The sequence below is a fragment of the Octopus bimaculoides genome, chromosome 20 (assembly GCF_046866305.1).
Source record: "Octopus bimaculoides isolate indiv1 chromosome 20, ASM4686630v1, whole genome shotgun sequence".
Taxonomy (NCBI): domain Eukaryota; kingdom Metazoa; phylum Mollusca; class Cephalopoda; order Octopoda; family Octopodidae; genus Octopus; species Octopus bimaculoides.
In genome coordinates this window covers 7,968,968-7,984,832 of record NC_142947.1, presented here as the reverse complement: position 1 = coordinate 7,984,832, position 15,865 = coordinate 7,968,968, and the positions used below count along the sequence as shown (strand labels likewise).

General features: G+C 38.0%; 1 protein-coding gene across 3 annotated transcripts in view; it reads left to right on the top strand.

The window, feature by feature from the left end:
• Positions 1-684: 684 nt before the first annotated feature.
• The window catches only part of LOC106869843 (equilibrative nucleoside transporter 4), a 16,821-nt gene continuing 1,640 nt past the window's right edge, over positions 685-15,865 (top strand). The window contains exons 1-8 of one of the 3 annotated variants that reach the window (XM_014915747.3): positions 685-823; positions 8,349-9,006; positions 10,200-10,455; positions 11,943-12,017; positions 12,493-12,752; positions 13,783-14,026; positions 14,567-14,754; positions 15,410-15,650. In XM_014915747.3, the coding sequence (XP_014771233.1) occupies positions 8,794-9,006; positions 10,200-10,455; positions 11,943-12,017; positions 12,493-12,752; positions 13,783-14,026; positions 14,567-14,754; positions 15,410-15,650 (1,477 nt within the window). In that variant the 5' untranslated portion in view covers positions 685-823; positions 8,349-8,793. Of the gene's footprint in view, positions 824-2,940; positions 3,193-8,348; positions 9,007-10,199; positions 10,456-11,942; positions 12,018-12,492; positions 12,753-13,782; positions 14,027-14,566; positions 14,755-15,409; positions 15,651-15,865 lie in introns of those variants that run through there. The other 2 variants (XM_014915751.3, XM_014915748.3) reach the window with 2 other exon arrangements.

Here is a 15,865-nt window from a genome sequence, read left to right as displayed (position 1 = left end):
CACACGTACACATATTACAGTAATCTCTCTTCCCTTTCGGCGTTATATCTTCCCTTCTGTGTGATACACACTTTTCTATCACTATATTTCTAACGCTTTCTGTTTCTCTTGTCTCCCCTCTCATATCGCAACCGCCAAGAAAGCGTGTGCGCGCATGCACAACGCACGCGCACACATTCACACACGCACACTGGTTGCTCTCTCCCTCTCCTTTTCTCTCCTCTCCCTCACTACTTGCTCTCTCACTCACAATATTTACTCTCTTCCTCCCTCTCTCTCTCTCTCTCTGTCTCACTGCTTTTTCCCCTATCTCATTTCAATCTTTGCTCTCCCTCTCTCCTTCTCTCAGTGCTTACTCTCCCTCTCTCCTTCTTTCCTCTCTCTCCCACGTTTGCTTTCCTTTCTTTCCCTCTCTCCTTCTTTCTGGTCTCCTTCTCTCTCAATGCTTGCTCTTCTCTCTGACAGCGTTTACCTCCTCTAGCTCTCCGTTTTACTCACTACTTGCTCTCCCTCCCTCTCTCTCATAGCCTTTGCTCTTTCCCTCTCTCTCTCTCTCTTCTCCTTGTTTGCTCTCCCTCTCACCCTCACACACATACTACTCGCTCTCTGCTGTCTCTCTTAACACCAGTCTTTCATATTTAATTAAAACCATGTAGAATCGGTGCGTCATGCTATCTTAGCTTCAACAGAACAAGTCTGTTGTCCGTCATTGGAAGACGAGAGAGAGAGAGAGTCACATACACAGGGTCATCCGTAGGAGCAGTATCCATCCACTTTAACAGAAAGGAAGACACTGACCACTTAGAGTGTGGTGGACACAAAGGTTGGCCCAGCTTCCCTTTATGTTTTTTTGGATTCTGTGAGGAGAGAAAGGAAAAGAGAGAGAGAGAGGGTTCAATTCTGTTTGATGTTTCATGGTGGTGGTGGTGGAGGTGGTGTTTAGGTTCAGGTCAGCTCTGATCAAAGGTCTTTCGGTAGTGACCACCCTGTCTGTTTGTTGGTCTGTAGACCAGGGGACTTCAATGTCTAAAGTACTCTTTATTTTAGAGACGAGAGGCTGCAATTTTAGGGAAATTTGGTTGTATTTTGTAAGCAAGTTCAACGACCGAATACAGGCTCTGACGCTAACATTGTGTGATGGTGGTGGTGGTGAAGATGATGATGACGATGATGATGATGATGATGATGATATACTCAAATATCTTAAGTGAAAACATGCATGCATACATACACATACACACACACATACACTCATACACACACACACACACACACACATATAAATATATATATATATATATATATTCCAAAACGAAATATATATATATACATGTTACATGCATGCAAACAAGCAAAGCTTCATATCTACATGTTTATATACACACATATACATACATACAGACAGACAGACACACATACACACACACATACACGCACGCACACACATACATACATACATACATACATACATACATACATACATACATACATACAAGCGAAGCTTCACACCTAGATGTTTATATATACACACATATATACATATATAGTCTGAAGGCATATATCAAAACGTCGCAATACCACTATAAACGCATGCATGAATACATACATGTGTGTGTGTGTGTTTGTGTGTGTGTTAGGGATGCGTTGTTTTAATTAAACACAAAGATGAAGAATTTAATAAGTTGAGTGATGATGTTACAGGTGAAAGAAAACTGGAGACACACAGACAATGATGCGCATGGTGATGGTGGTGGTGGTGGTGGTGGTGGTGGTGATGGTGGTGGTGCTGTTATAGCGACAAACAGACAGATATAGGGATGCAACCATTTTTTTTACTGTTTTCTTAGACACAATAACACGGCAGGTGCTGTTGCATAGAATTGTGTTAGTGTACACACACACACACACACATTCGCATACACACACACATACATACATACATACATACATACATACATACATACATACGTACATACATACATACATACATACACTTGTATTCATACAAACGTATACAGAAATCCACAAGCGCGTACATTTTACTTTCGCTTTCGAAAATAGCTGCATGACATCATTGGCAACTTGTTGGTCAGATTTGTTTGCTAAACACGCACACACATGCGTGCATACATGCATACACGTACGCGCTGATGCATTTCATCCCTCCAACTCTATGCGCGCGCGCGCACGCACACACACACACACACATAATTTTCACAGACATACACATTAACACTGGTCTTCCTTCTCTCTACGACATACATGTATCCACACATATATACAAAAACATAGATGTACCAACACTCAAACACTTAACACTTATACACACACACGCACACAAACAAACAAACACACATACATAAATACATACATACATACATACATACATACATACATACATACATACATACATACATACATACGACCCATGGCTTTTTGATGTTATGATTCTCTGCCCCAAAGAAAGACCCACTGTCACTATCGCCAATTCCTTTCCAGGGACCAGTATTAGTGACTACAACCCAATGACAGTACCTTGGAAATAAGATTCAGGATTTTCTAAAATGATTGCCCTTTATCTTTGGTCCCCGTATCCTTAAGACTGTGGTTACACCGACTAGAAATAGCGGCCAAAACACCTTCCAATCACACGACTGTCCTAAACAAAAGGTAAGAATCCAGTTATAGATATACGGGATGGTCATAGCTGATATGTCAAAGGTTCCCTCTCGATCGGGGCTGCCCAAAGGTTAATCACCGTTGATGCATATACACATAAACATATACTTTGTTGCACAACAGACGGATATGTTACAATACACAACACATATACATTCACAGACATGCAACAACACAAATATACAAACACAGACACATACAAGCGAGGGAGCGGGGAGAGATAGAGAGGTGGAGAAAAAAAAAACGAATGAGACAGAGAGAGAGGTGGATTAAGAGTGCCTGTGTGTCTCAGTTAGTTCCTGTGCCTCAGTTAGTTCCTGTTTTCTTTAATCTACGAAATGGAATAATAGAAGTTGTTGCATTCATGCTTTTTTTCGAAGCTATTAACGACATGACTGCAGTATCTGAGTAATTATTAAGGTACAAGGCGACGAACATAACAGGGTTTATTGAAATGCGATTTTGTATCAATCATTCTAGCTCACACGTTGGCGATGACAGACTTGTAATAAGGTACAATCTAAGCAATTATTCTTTTATAAACCTTCACTTACCCCGTTATCTCCTGTTCCGCTGTATGTCGTATATCGGGGTAGTTGGGTGTGTTATAACGGAAATATTTATTCTTATGGTCAGTATGTGTGATAATGTGTATGTGAGATGTTTTTATGTGTATGCGTGATATATTTATATGTACGTGTATGTGCTATGTGATGTAAATGTATCTGTGTGCATCTGTACTTTTTATTGTTCAACTAGCAGCCTCTATCTATCTATCTATCTATTTATCTATCTATCTATCTATCTATCTATCTCTCTCTCTATCTATCTATCTATCTATCTATCTCTCTATCTATCTGTCTATCTTTCTCTCTCTCTCTATCTATCTATCTATAAGGATGCGTGGCGTTCTATCATATAATATAAATAATATATAAATATATGCATATATTCATACATATATGTACATACCTACATCTATATGTATACATACATGCATATATGGGTACAGGACATTAAAAAAAACGTTAAACACAATGAGAAACGAAAATATAAAAACGAAAACGTAGAAAACGAACTTTTTTCGAACAACGAAAAAAAAAACAGACACGAGACATGCAACATAAAGAGTACACCCCTTCGTCAGTTGACTCTGTTTCATCTACTCCGCATTTCGAAGGCAAGGACAATAGGCGACTTCGTGAAACAGTCCTTCCCGCAAAACAAATTAAATAAAATTTGGGATTTTTTGCGGAGGGTGAAAGTGTTAACAAGAACAGGACAGTGACAACAAGACAGTAAAAACAAACGGTACGGGCTGTTGAGCCAAAACGATAGAAAAATTATTATGAACGCTAGGTAGACGAGCCATGAGGAGACAGGAAAAGGTACGTCTTTTCTTTAGCAAGGAAGTGGACAGAAAGAGAGATCCGAGGCTGGTTAGGGCAGCGGAATCGCGGTCGGAGGATCGCGGTTTCGATTCCCAGACCGAGCGTTGTGTGTGTTTATTGAGCGAAAAACACCTAAAAGCTCCACGAGGCTCCGGCAGGGGTTGGTGGCGATCCCTGTTGTACTCTTTCGCCCCAAATTTCTCTCACTCTTTCTTCCTGTTTCTTGAGTAAAGCTGCGATGGACGGGCGTCCCATCCAGCTAGAGGGGAACACATACGCCATGGAAACCGAGAAACCGGCCCTATGCTCCACAAGGAGCAAAAAGGATAAACAACAACATATATAAAGGATTTAACTTTCGTAATGAGATTTTTAAAAAAACCAAGGCTGTGTATAATATAGAACATTTATAAATGTTCTATATTATACGCAGTCTTTTTTTTTATTTTTTATCCCATTACGAAAAGTAAATCCTTATATTCAGAGCTACGTTGGACCCCTTATTTCCATAACCACCGAACCTGGAGCTTAACTGTGGTCTATCCATAGCACGTACTCAGCATTACCTGAAACCTCTGGGTCCAATTAACACCACTATCGCTCATAGCCTATATATATATATATGAACCCACCGTGTTGACACTGGAGAAGGTGTCACAGCATGTGGCATCCCATATGAGGGGTCTATCGCTATAGAACAGGAAAACTGTCATACTGTCGGTCTAGTCTCAAGTTGGGAAGGGAAGCCCGCGACGTCTAGGCCATACTTTATCATCTCAGAATATATATACATTTATCTTGTCTTGTTTATTTATTTGTTTACATATCCTTCTATGTCTCCTTAGAATAATAGAAACTGTTGTAGTAGCAGTAGAAGGGACAACAGAGGGATATAACATGGAAGTGGGTAAATGGCTGCAGAGTATTGTTGGATGGTGGTGGGGGTAGAGGTGGCTATCTTTCAGATGCCGTCTAAAATATTCCAACTTTTAACTTTTCCATCTTTTTTCTGCATTTCTTCCTCGCAAAGTGTTATCCATGCCACAGACACACTGACACACATACTGCCACCACATGTCACTAATATCACAAGCCATGTATGTGAAAAAACGTCAGGTTTTCTTGAATATCTTACAACAATGAATCCCAATTTGAAAAAAATAGAACACATCTTAAATGTTTTGTGTGACAGCTGCTGTCCTCTCCCTGATGTATGCACAGCATTGCTGTATGGTGGTGTTTGTGTCAGTTATAGAGGGACCAGGAAGTGTCTGTTATTGTAGAGAAAGGGATACTTTCTCTCCTTGCTGTGTACAGGTAAAGATGGTTGAATGAATAAGGTAGTGGGCTATTATTCCATAGGTTGTGAGTTCAAATCTATTGGTCACAAGCAGAACTTGTAATTCAGGTTTCCTTTGTCAAGAATAGATCACCTGGGAATGTTTACTGTGATATGGCATTTCATTATGAAATGCTCTATTTTTTCATAATGAAATGTTTCATCCCGTTTATATATTTTTGTTGTTGTATTTGGGGATGGTCATATTGCCAGTTTAGCCAATGTTTTATCATTATGAAATGACAGAGCATTTCATAAATGCTCTATCATTTTCATAAATGATAGAGCATTTACGAAAATGAGACATAAATCTGGTGGGAGACTTCTGTCTCATTTTCTGCATTTAAATTTTTCTTGTCACCATTTTTCTAACAAGAATATACTCTGTATTTTGTGGTTTATTTCCCAATACAGGAATTATGGGATGTTTAGTGAAATATCTATGTAAAAAATACATTCTTCTCCTATTCAATCAGTGTTGAATTGGTTCAACTTGGACTCAATACTGGCCCTTAAAACCCTCTTGAGACAAAAGTAACATTCAGCTATAATATTATTCTTTTGTCTGTAATTTATCTAAGGCAATAGCAACCACCTTCTTTAGCAACCATCTTCTTTAGTTATCATTTTTCTTAGCAGCTATCAAATTAGCAACTTCTTCAGCAACTTCTTTAACAACCATCTTCCTTAGCAACCTCCTTCCTTAGTAACCATCTTTTCTAACAATCTCTTCCTCATCAACCATCTTCCTACTCTAATCTTGGTGAGATTTGAACTTAAAACTGACAGATGAAAGCAAATAATTTATTGTTCAACCATCTTGTTGTTGCTAGTTAAACCATCAACAAGTGGTGGTGGTGGTGGTGGTGGTAGTGGTGGCAATGGCAGCATTGATGTAATTATATTATACATGATAATGGTTAATAAAATAAAATGCGATCTCACCAAGCACAGGGAAGTCATTAACTTGCAATGTATAAAGTAAATTTACAACTTTTGTCATTATTAATTTGTTTACCATTTCACTGTAAAAAGCTTATACAATCCATTTTACTATGGCAAATCAACCAATTGGTTGGAGCTTTGCCATTTTTATGCCAACCACCTCTGGCAACATATGTATTTCTCTTGACCCATCAAAAATATCTAGGGGGTGGGTACCTGAAATTATCCTTCTAGTCATGTCTCCACATTTTGCACACCACAAAATTTCAATGCCTCAGGTCCTAAAATGGTTCACATAGAGATGTGCTGAAGATATATTCAAACTAAAATCAAGGCCTACAATGTTTGATGAAAGTCACCCACTCCCCCAAAACAGGGTGACATTTACCCAGCAAAATAACATTCATAAGGCTATTATCCAAACTGAAAGATGATTTTGTGCATCATGTAGTTCTGAAGTTACTGTGCTCAAACCTTCTGCTCCCTTACTAAAAGGATTTCTTTCATAACAGATAACTGCTGTTATCTGTAATTACAGTATGTGTAGATGAGGTATTTCAGCTAACAAAAGAACAATAATGAACCAAAACCCAGCCTAGATGTTCATACTGCATTACTCAATTGAAACATCCAACCTGGAAGAGCTGTCTTTGTCTAGGCCTAGACAAGTCACTCTACTGGAAGATGATGATGGTGACAAAAAATCACCTACATATGGATTTGAACTGGTAACAAGCTAAGAGTGAAGAACAGGTGGTTACACATCTTGTCCACTTGACCAGCTTATTTCTATGATATGTTGTTATGAGCAACGCCTTTTGTTCTGCCATAATGTCTTTATTAATCCTTCAAAACAATTGGCAGAATTAATATTCATAACCAGATGTTTCTATTTTATTATTTTCAGTCTGTGCGTGCGCACACACACACACACACACACACACACACACTCATTTATTCATTTTTCAAATACGTCATCTTTCTAGATTTAGAGGATTTCAAAGAATGTTTTCTTCTTTATCATTCTTTTCTACTCTAGGCATAAGGCCTGAAATTTTGGGGGAGGGGACCAATCAATTAGATCGATCCCCAGTACGCAACTGGTACTTAATTTATCGACCCAGAAAGGATGAAAAGCAAAGTCAACCTCGGTGGAATTTGAACTCAGAATGTAACAGCAGACAAAATACCGCTTGAGAGCGGCCGTTGCCAGTATCGGCTGACTGGCCTTCATGCCGGTGGCACGTGAAAGCACCCACTACACTCTCGGAGTGGTTGGCATTAGGAAAGGCATCCAGCTGTAGAAACTCTGCCAGATCAGATTGGAGCCTGGTGCAGCCATCTGGTTCGCCAGTCCTCAGTCAAATCGTCCAACCCATGCTAGCATGGAAAGCAGACATTAAATGATGATAATGATGATGATGATATCATATTATGAACTTATTTAATTGAACGTGACACATCCATTCCCAAATAAGTTTATCTTCACATATATATATATATATATATATATATATATATATATATATATATATATATATATATGTATATACATATATATATATGTGTATATATATGTATGTATGTATAGATGCGTTTTAAGATGGATGAAATGCCATTAAGCATTTTTCTCAGCGTGCTTATGATTCTACCAACTTGCCACCTTGTATCTCTTCAATAATAATGATTTCAAATTTTGGCACAAAGCCAGCAATTTCAGGAGAGGGGAGTAAGTCAATTACATAGGCCTCAGTGTTCAACTCGTTCTATTTTATTGATTCCAAAAGGTAAAGTCGACCTCAGTGGAATTGGAAAAGGTAAAGATGAAAAGTAAAGTTGACCTCAGTAGAATTGGAACTCAGAACGTGAAGATGGGTGAAAAACTGCCAAGCATTTTGCCTGATGTGCTTACAATTCTGCCAGCTTGTTGCTTTATGTCTCTTCAATAATATTGCCAGCTGTTATAAATGGTTATATTTCTTTATGCATTGCAGGGCACCAGAACATCATGACACATCACAACTGGTTTAATCACCAAACTTAATAACTGGCTGAGTTTTTCCAAGATTTATTATCACAGACTAAAACAAATAAACAATTGACTCCACTAAACTTTATTGAGCTCAGATTATTGAGTTTTAAAAACGACACACAGAAATATTGAAGAAAGCTCTTTATTTTTGTATTATTACACATTGACAAATTCACAAATCGATACACTCATGCTTACATGTCTACAGTGACAAACAGATACATCCACAAACATACACACACGCATATATCTTTACTGACAACATATACACATATAGACACACACAGCATATAGTATGAAATAAAGGAAATATATTTATTCTGTACCAAAATCACAAGACTGCAAACAGACTCTGAAATACCCCAGTTGTCATACGTCTTAGAAATTTGCTCTGTTGGCGGTGAAAAATGGATGATACATTCAGCCATGGTTATTGTCAAATGAAGGACTCTCCAGTCGACCACCGGAAAGCTGAAGGGTCATTTAGACCCCAGACAGCTAAGGAGAAAATGAAACCACCCAGGGATCCTTGCAGTTGTATTTACCTTGCTCTTGTGATGTCAGGAGCTGGATTCCTGCTGCCGTACAACAGTTTTATTACAGCTGTTGATTATTATCAGGTAATTAATTAATTAATCACTTGTTGTTGTTGTTGTTGTTTGTGGTGGTGGTGGATTTGGCAGAACCTTCATGTACACTGGGTATGTTATAATTCTGCCTGATTCCTGTTATAAAGCAAGTGGGATGGTGGGTGTCTTTACATTTTTGTTATTATAGTTTTTCTTCTTGTAGACACTTGTAGCTGAGGTAGAATGTTTCAGTTGGTCTCCCTCCTCTCACTTCATTGGCAATATACTGTCTCTGAAAAGGATAGTTCAATCTGGGTCACTCCGGTTGCCTTACAGTAAATAGGCAACTTAGGGCATAGTAGTTTACTGTGGAACATGGCAAGAGAGGGAGCAAAGTACATAAATAATGTTTTATTACTTTGAAGTGCAAAGTGTTGGGAAAAGGCAATGAGAAACTCCTTAAACATCATTTATATGTAGCCATGTTTATCTTGCTGTGTCTTGTGAGAGTCTTTATGACGATATTATTAATACATGCACTAGTTCAATTATTAGTTGATTGGTTAAAAATCCAACTAACTAATCGATTGTTTTTGTAATGCAGCCTCTGTGACAGACTAAGAGAAAAGTCACTGGAAAGACTGCAAATAGCAAGAGTTTTGACAAAACAAACGACCTACTGTTTAACCAAGTTAAACAAACAATTGATTAGTTAGTTAGATATTTAACTAATTGACTAATAATAAAGGAGTGGAATTGAACCAGTGTATGTGTTAATAATCCTTTCTGCTGGAAGCACAAGGCCTCAATTTGGGGGAAGAGATTAAGTCAATTACATCGACCCAGTGCATAACTGGTACCCATTTCATTGACCTCGAAAGGATGAAAGGTAAAGTAAGCCTCAGTGGAATTTGAACTCAGAACGTATTGGTAGATGAAATACCGCTAAGTATTTTGCCTGGGATGCTAATGCTTCTGCCAGCTCACTGCCTTAAGTGTGTGTGTGAATAATATTGGCATAATGACTCTCCCTTGACTCAACAAAATTTGTTTCAACACATGAATTCACATAAAGAATCTTGCAAACCAGATATGAAAATGAAGTGTTCATGTTACTGCAACTATCAACTCAGTTTATTGTAAACTCTGTACAATTAACAAATATTTTGTTTTGTTGTATTTTGTGTCTTCTTTCATTTTTGAAAGGAAATTGTTCAATTTTGTTGTTGCTCTCTCTCTTGTAGGACCGATTCCCCAGGACAACCATTGAATTTGACATGAGTCTCACCTATATTGTGGTTGCTTTCTTCAGCGTAGTCGCTACAAACGTGCTTGTCGAAACATTCAGCTTGAAACTCCGGATTACATTTGGTTACATTGTGGCATTTTCAGTGTTGCTGCTAGTTACCATCTGCGACATTTGGCTGGAAATGTTTTCCAAAGAAACATCATATGGCATCACCCTAATGGCAGTCGGTATGGTAGCTGTTGGATCAACAAGTAAGTTGAGCCAGTCAAATATTTTGTCATGTCCCAGAACATCAAAATCATTACGAACAAATGGTTGCCACTGCTTTCATTTATAATCCAAATATGAGGAATCACTGCTCAAACTGACTGGCTACTTGTAAAACATATATTACTTGACCTATGTCTGTCTTCATTTGTCTATGAAGTAAAATGTAAACTTTTACTTCATTAGTAAATACTATGACATTTTAAGATTCTTCCAAATTATTCAGTAATTTTCAGTCTACCAGCTGAGACAGTATAGTCCAGTCTATCAACTGAGATGGTAATAGACTAAGGGTCAGTTTATCAATTGTATCAGTAATGGTCAATTTGTCAAGTGAAACAGTACTGATCAGTCTAACAACTGAGACAGTTATGGTTAACTAAAACAGTTGTGGTCAGTCTATCAATCGAGGCAGTAATGGTCAGTCTAATAACTGAGACTAATGGTCAGTTTATCAGTTGAGACAGTACTGATCAGTCTATCAACTAAGTAATGGTCAATTGAAACATTTGTGGTCAGTCTATCAATTAAGGCAATAATAGTCTATCAACTGAGACATTAATGGTCAACCTCTCATTTGAGATGGAAAGGTCAGTCTGTCAGCCAAGATGGTAATGGTCAGTTTATCAGTTGAGACAGTAATATTCAGTTCACCAGTTTAGATGGTAACGGTCAGTCTATCAAATAAGATAGTAACAGTAAATTGAGACAGTTGCAGTCAGTTTGTCAGTTGAGATAGTAATGGTCAGTGTACCAGATAAGGCAGTTGTGGTCAGGCTAACAGCTGACACAATAATGGTCAGTTTATGAACATATATATGCCAATCGTGCCAACATATCTAACTGTGACATCATGATGTCTGCCCTATACTTTGAATTATATAACAAAGTATAGTGATTATTTACTTCTTGATATTGGATAAACTCCAGCCTGGTTTCATTTTTGCCCCGGGGCCAAGTTTTCTCTTTTTCTCCTCCACAGAATCAAAGGTTATTCAAATCAACTAAATTATTTCTTTACAAAATATTGATCGGAAGCCAAATTGCAAGAATTCTATTGACTCATCATTTTGACTCACCCGTCACCATATCAAACCTAATTAACTTTCTATGTTTATAGCAAATTAAACATTCCTTTTGCTGTTCTATTACCAGATATGTCAATAAATTCTCAGCACTCTGCCCTACATTCCACTACCCTACCCTACATCCCCACCATTCTGTCCTATATTCCTATCAGTTCTATCCTATATTCCTATCAGTTCTATCCTATATTTCCACTATTCTGTCCAATATTCCCACCACTCTGTCTTATATCCCCACCATTCTGTCCTATATTGCTACCAGTTTTATCCTCGATTCTCATCACTTCTGTCCTATATTCCCACCACTATGTCCTGTATTCTTATCATTCTGTCCTATATTCCCACTAGTTCTTCCTCACCAACTGATCATTATCTCTCCATTGTAGTTCAACAATCCAGTTTCTATGGTTACACCAGTATGCTACCTCATCGTTACACACAAGCTGTCATGACAGGAGAAAGTAAGTATTATTTAAATTCTTTTACCCTCACTGTCTGTCTCTTCATTTCCCTCCCTTTTCTCACCGTCTCCCTTTCTTCTTTCTTAACTGAACCTTTTTGAAGTAAAATACACCATTTCGAGCATGGCCGTTGCCAGTAACTCCTGACTGGCCTTCGTGCTGGTGACACGTAAAAGCACCCACTACACTCTCGGAGTGGTTGGCGTTAGAAAGGGCATCCAGCTGTAGAAACTCTGCCAAATCAGATTGGAGCCTGGTGCAGCCATCTAGTTCGCCAGTCTTCAGTCAAATCGTCCAACCCATGCTAGCATGGAAAGCAGACATTAAACGATGATGATGATGATGATGATGAATACCTTTTGATACTGTCCTCGAGGCCCTACCACCACCATCATCATCATCATCATCATCATTGTAACTGTTGTTGCTTATGTCTATGTTTATTTTTCTCATTTTTTTTTCCTTCCGCAAACAGGTGCAGCAGGTTTAGTCATCTCAAGCAATCGTATCCTCACAAAAGCCCTGCTACACAACCAGAGAACAAACACGATCATCTTCTTCACAATTTCACTGACAATCGTCTGCCTCTGTTTCGTCCTGTTCCATGTGGTGCGACGCAGTCAGTTTGTACGTTATTATGTCAGCCAATGTGAGATGGCCGGTGTGGCAGAAGAACAGCGAGGAATTGCCAACCCTAATCCAGCATCTGGTCCCTTCACCGAGGAAGTAAGCTTAGTAAGCTGTGTTTTTATTTCATAGATGCTCATCAAAAGCTTATCCTAGTTGGGGGAGTTTTTAAAGTCAATAAAAGGGTCTTTGATCAGTTTTATTCATTAATTAATCCATGAGAGAGTGTGGATTCTGCAATGAAGCAGAATAGAGACAAGGAAATGAGAATGTTATTTATTTGTGTGTGTGTGTGTGTGTGTGTGTATATATGTGTGTGTGTGTGTGGTGTGTGTATGGTTACTTTGGTAATGCTATATATGTATGTGAGTGATTACTTTGAAGGTGTTATGTGTGTGTGTGATCACTTTGGTAGTGTTTTATATATATCTATATCTATCTATCTAACTCCCTATATATATATATATATATATATATATACACACACACACTCACACATACATACAATTGTATATATATATATATATATATATATATATATATATATATATATATATATATATTTATATATATAGATAGATAGACAGACAGACAGACAGACATTGATATACATAGTGTGTGTGAGTGTGTGTGTGTGTGAGTGTGTGTGTGTGTGAGTGTGTGTGTGTGTGAGTGTGTGTGTGTGTGTCGTTTTCCTTGTTCGTCTCTCTAGTCTTTTTAGTTCATTTAATATCCAACTGAGAATTTTAAAACTGTAACTTTTAACTGGAACAGCTGGAGTATTAATGCCTGCTTTATTTATTGTATTTAGCTCTGTTTTAAGTATTAATCTAATGCATCTATAATAGTCCTTCCTAATCATCACTACCATTGTCATTGTCATCTTCATTATCACCCACTTGCCATCATCATCATCATTGCCATCAACATCATCATCACCATCATCAAGCCCATTTTCATTATGATCAGGTTGGACTGGAACCTTACAGGATTTCTATCTCCCCACCCTTAACACCCCACTTCAAAGTCTTTATTTTGCAACAATTAATTAGAAATGTTTAATGACGAAGGAGATTGTTATTTCTGAAATTTGTTTTTTTGTTGTTGTCGTTTTTTCTTTTTTTTTTACCATTTCCAGGTGGACATAATGGACCACACTGGTCAACGAGGTAGTTACGGCGTTCTGGTGATTCAGAGTCCAACATCTGCCAGCATACAGCAGGAGTTCCTGACAGGATCAGCACCTGTGACCCCTACAACACCAACCAATCCAGAAATAAAACCAGCCACAGCAACAGAACTGACTAAAATCAATGAACAAGAGGTCAAATATAAAGGTCACATTTACAAAGTTCAAGTTCCGAAAATGTCATCAGTTAAAAGTAAGTAAAAAAAACTGCAAATATATATCATAAGGGTGAGGAGTGGGGTGGTTAATATAGAGATGTAGATATAAAGACAGGTTGTGATATACACTGTGTGTGTGTGTTCAGTTTTATTTCAAGATTTCTTGCCAATAGAGAAAAAAACCAGTTTCTAACCTACATCCAAGACTCCTTCATTGGAATTTCAATAGCATCAGCTGGGTATTTTTGTATGTGTGTATATATGTATGTATGTATGTATGTATGTATGTATACATGCAGATTTGTATGTTTTGTTTTATGTATGTCTTCTCTTGCATATACTTGCACATCTAGACATGCTCATATATACTTAAACACACACACACACGCACACATGTACATGTGTTTGTGTTTGTGTGTGTGTGTTTTGTTTGACATATTGCCTGAATGTACGTTGAAAATATATCTCTTGAACCAAACTGTTGATAAAACTTCAAATTTTAGGTTAGGAGTTCCAACAGTATTTGTAACTCTGAACATGATTGTAATATCTAACAAGCATCTCTTATCTTCCAGGAGCCCTGTTATTGCGGTGGGAAGCAACAAAATGTGTCTGGCCTTATATGATTTCTCTTGGAATGGCTTATTTTGTAACCTTGCTTCTGTTTCCCGGTGTTGAATCTCAAATCATCAGCTGTCGACTCCGAAGCTGGACACCAGTCATTCTAATGGCTATATTTAATTTATTTGATTTCATTGGCAAAGTAAGTTTCACCTATTTCTCTCTTTCTAAATAAGGTCTTACTAGAATGGCTCGATTTAATCAAGCTGAAGTAGCTCAGTTGGTGGCTGGTCTACTATATAGGTGCAGACATGGCTGTGTGGTAAGAAGCTTGCTTCTCAACTAAGTGGTTCTAGGTTCAGTCCCATTATGTGGCACCTTGGACAAATGTCTTCTACTATAGTCTCGGTCTAACCAAAGCCTTGTGATAGGGAATATCTCCTCCTTTTCCATAATGATTCCTTATTTCAAACTCAAATATTTACCTCTATTTAACCATCTCACATCGTCTCTGATGAAGGGATTTCCATAATATCCCAGAAACAGCTGTAAGACTATATCTATATCTTTTTTCTTTATAAATGTCCTGTAAACTAATGCCAAAGCGGACATTGGCACTTAGCACAGCCCTCTTGCTTATCAGTTCATGTCAGATTGTCCAATCCATGCCAGCATGGAAAAGGGGACATTTCATGATGATGATGACAATGATAGTGATGATTTCTCCTCTCTTCTACTCATGGAAAAAATGTATTTTAAATCTTCATTGTTAAAAAAAAAGGTAACACCTTTATAGAACATTTTAATAAAATTTTTAATTGTAATTAAAAAGTAATTAAATTGTGATTGCTTTGCAGGTAATTGCTGCGATTCCTTATGACTGGCCCCGAGGTCGTCTTATCCTGTTTACTTGTTTCCGAATTCTCTTGGTTCCCATGATGATGATGTGTGTCCTGCCAGTACACAAACCAACACTAAATGGTGAGGGATATGCTGTCTTAGCGTCTCTCTTATTAGGGGTCACCAATGGATATTTTGGCAGTGTTCCCATGATCTTGGCACCAATGAAAGTCTCCAGTGAGAAAAAGGAAATCACAGGTATACTTCTCCTTCATCTCTCTCTCTTTCTCCCTTTGTAGTAGTAGTAGTAGCAGTAGCAGTAGCAGTAGTAGTAGTAGTAGTAGTAGTAGTAGTAGTAGTAACAGCAACAGCAGCACCACCACTGTTTTTGATGTTGTTGTTGCTTAGCCATAGGGCAGCCCTGATCCTTGAAGCCTGTGATTAAGGTGTTCCATCTATGACCAACCAGGCGA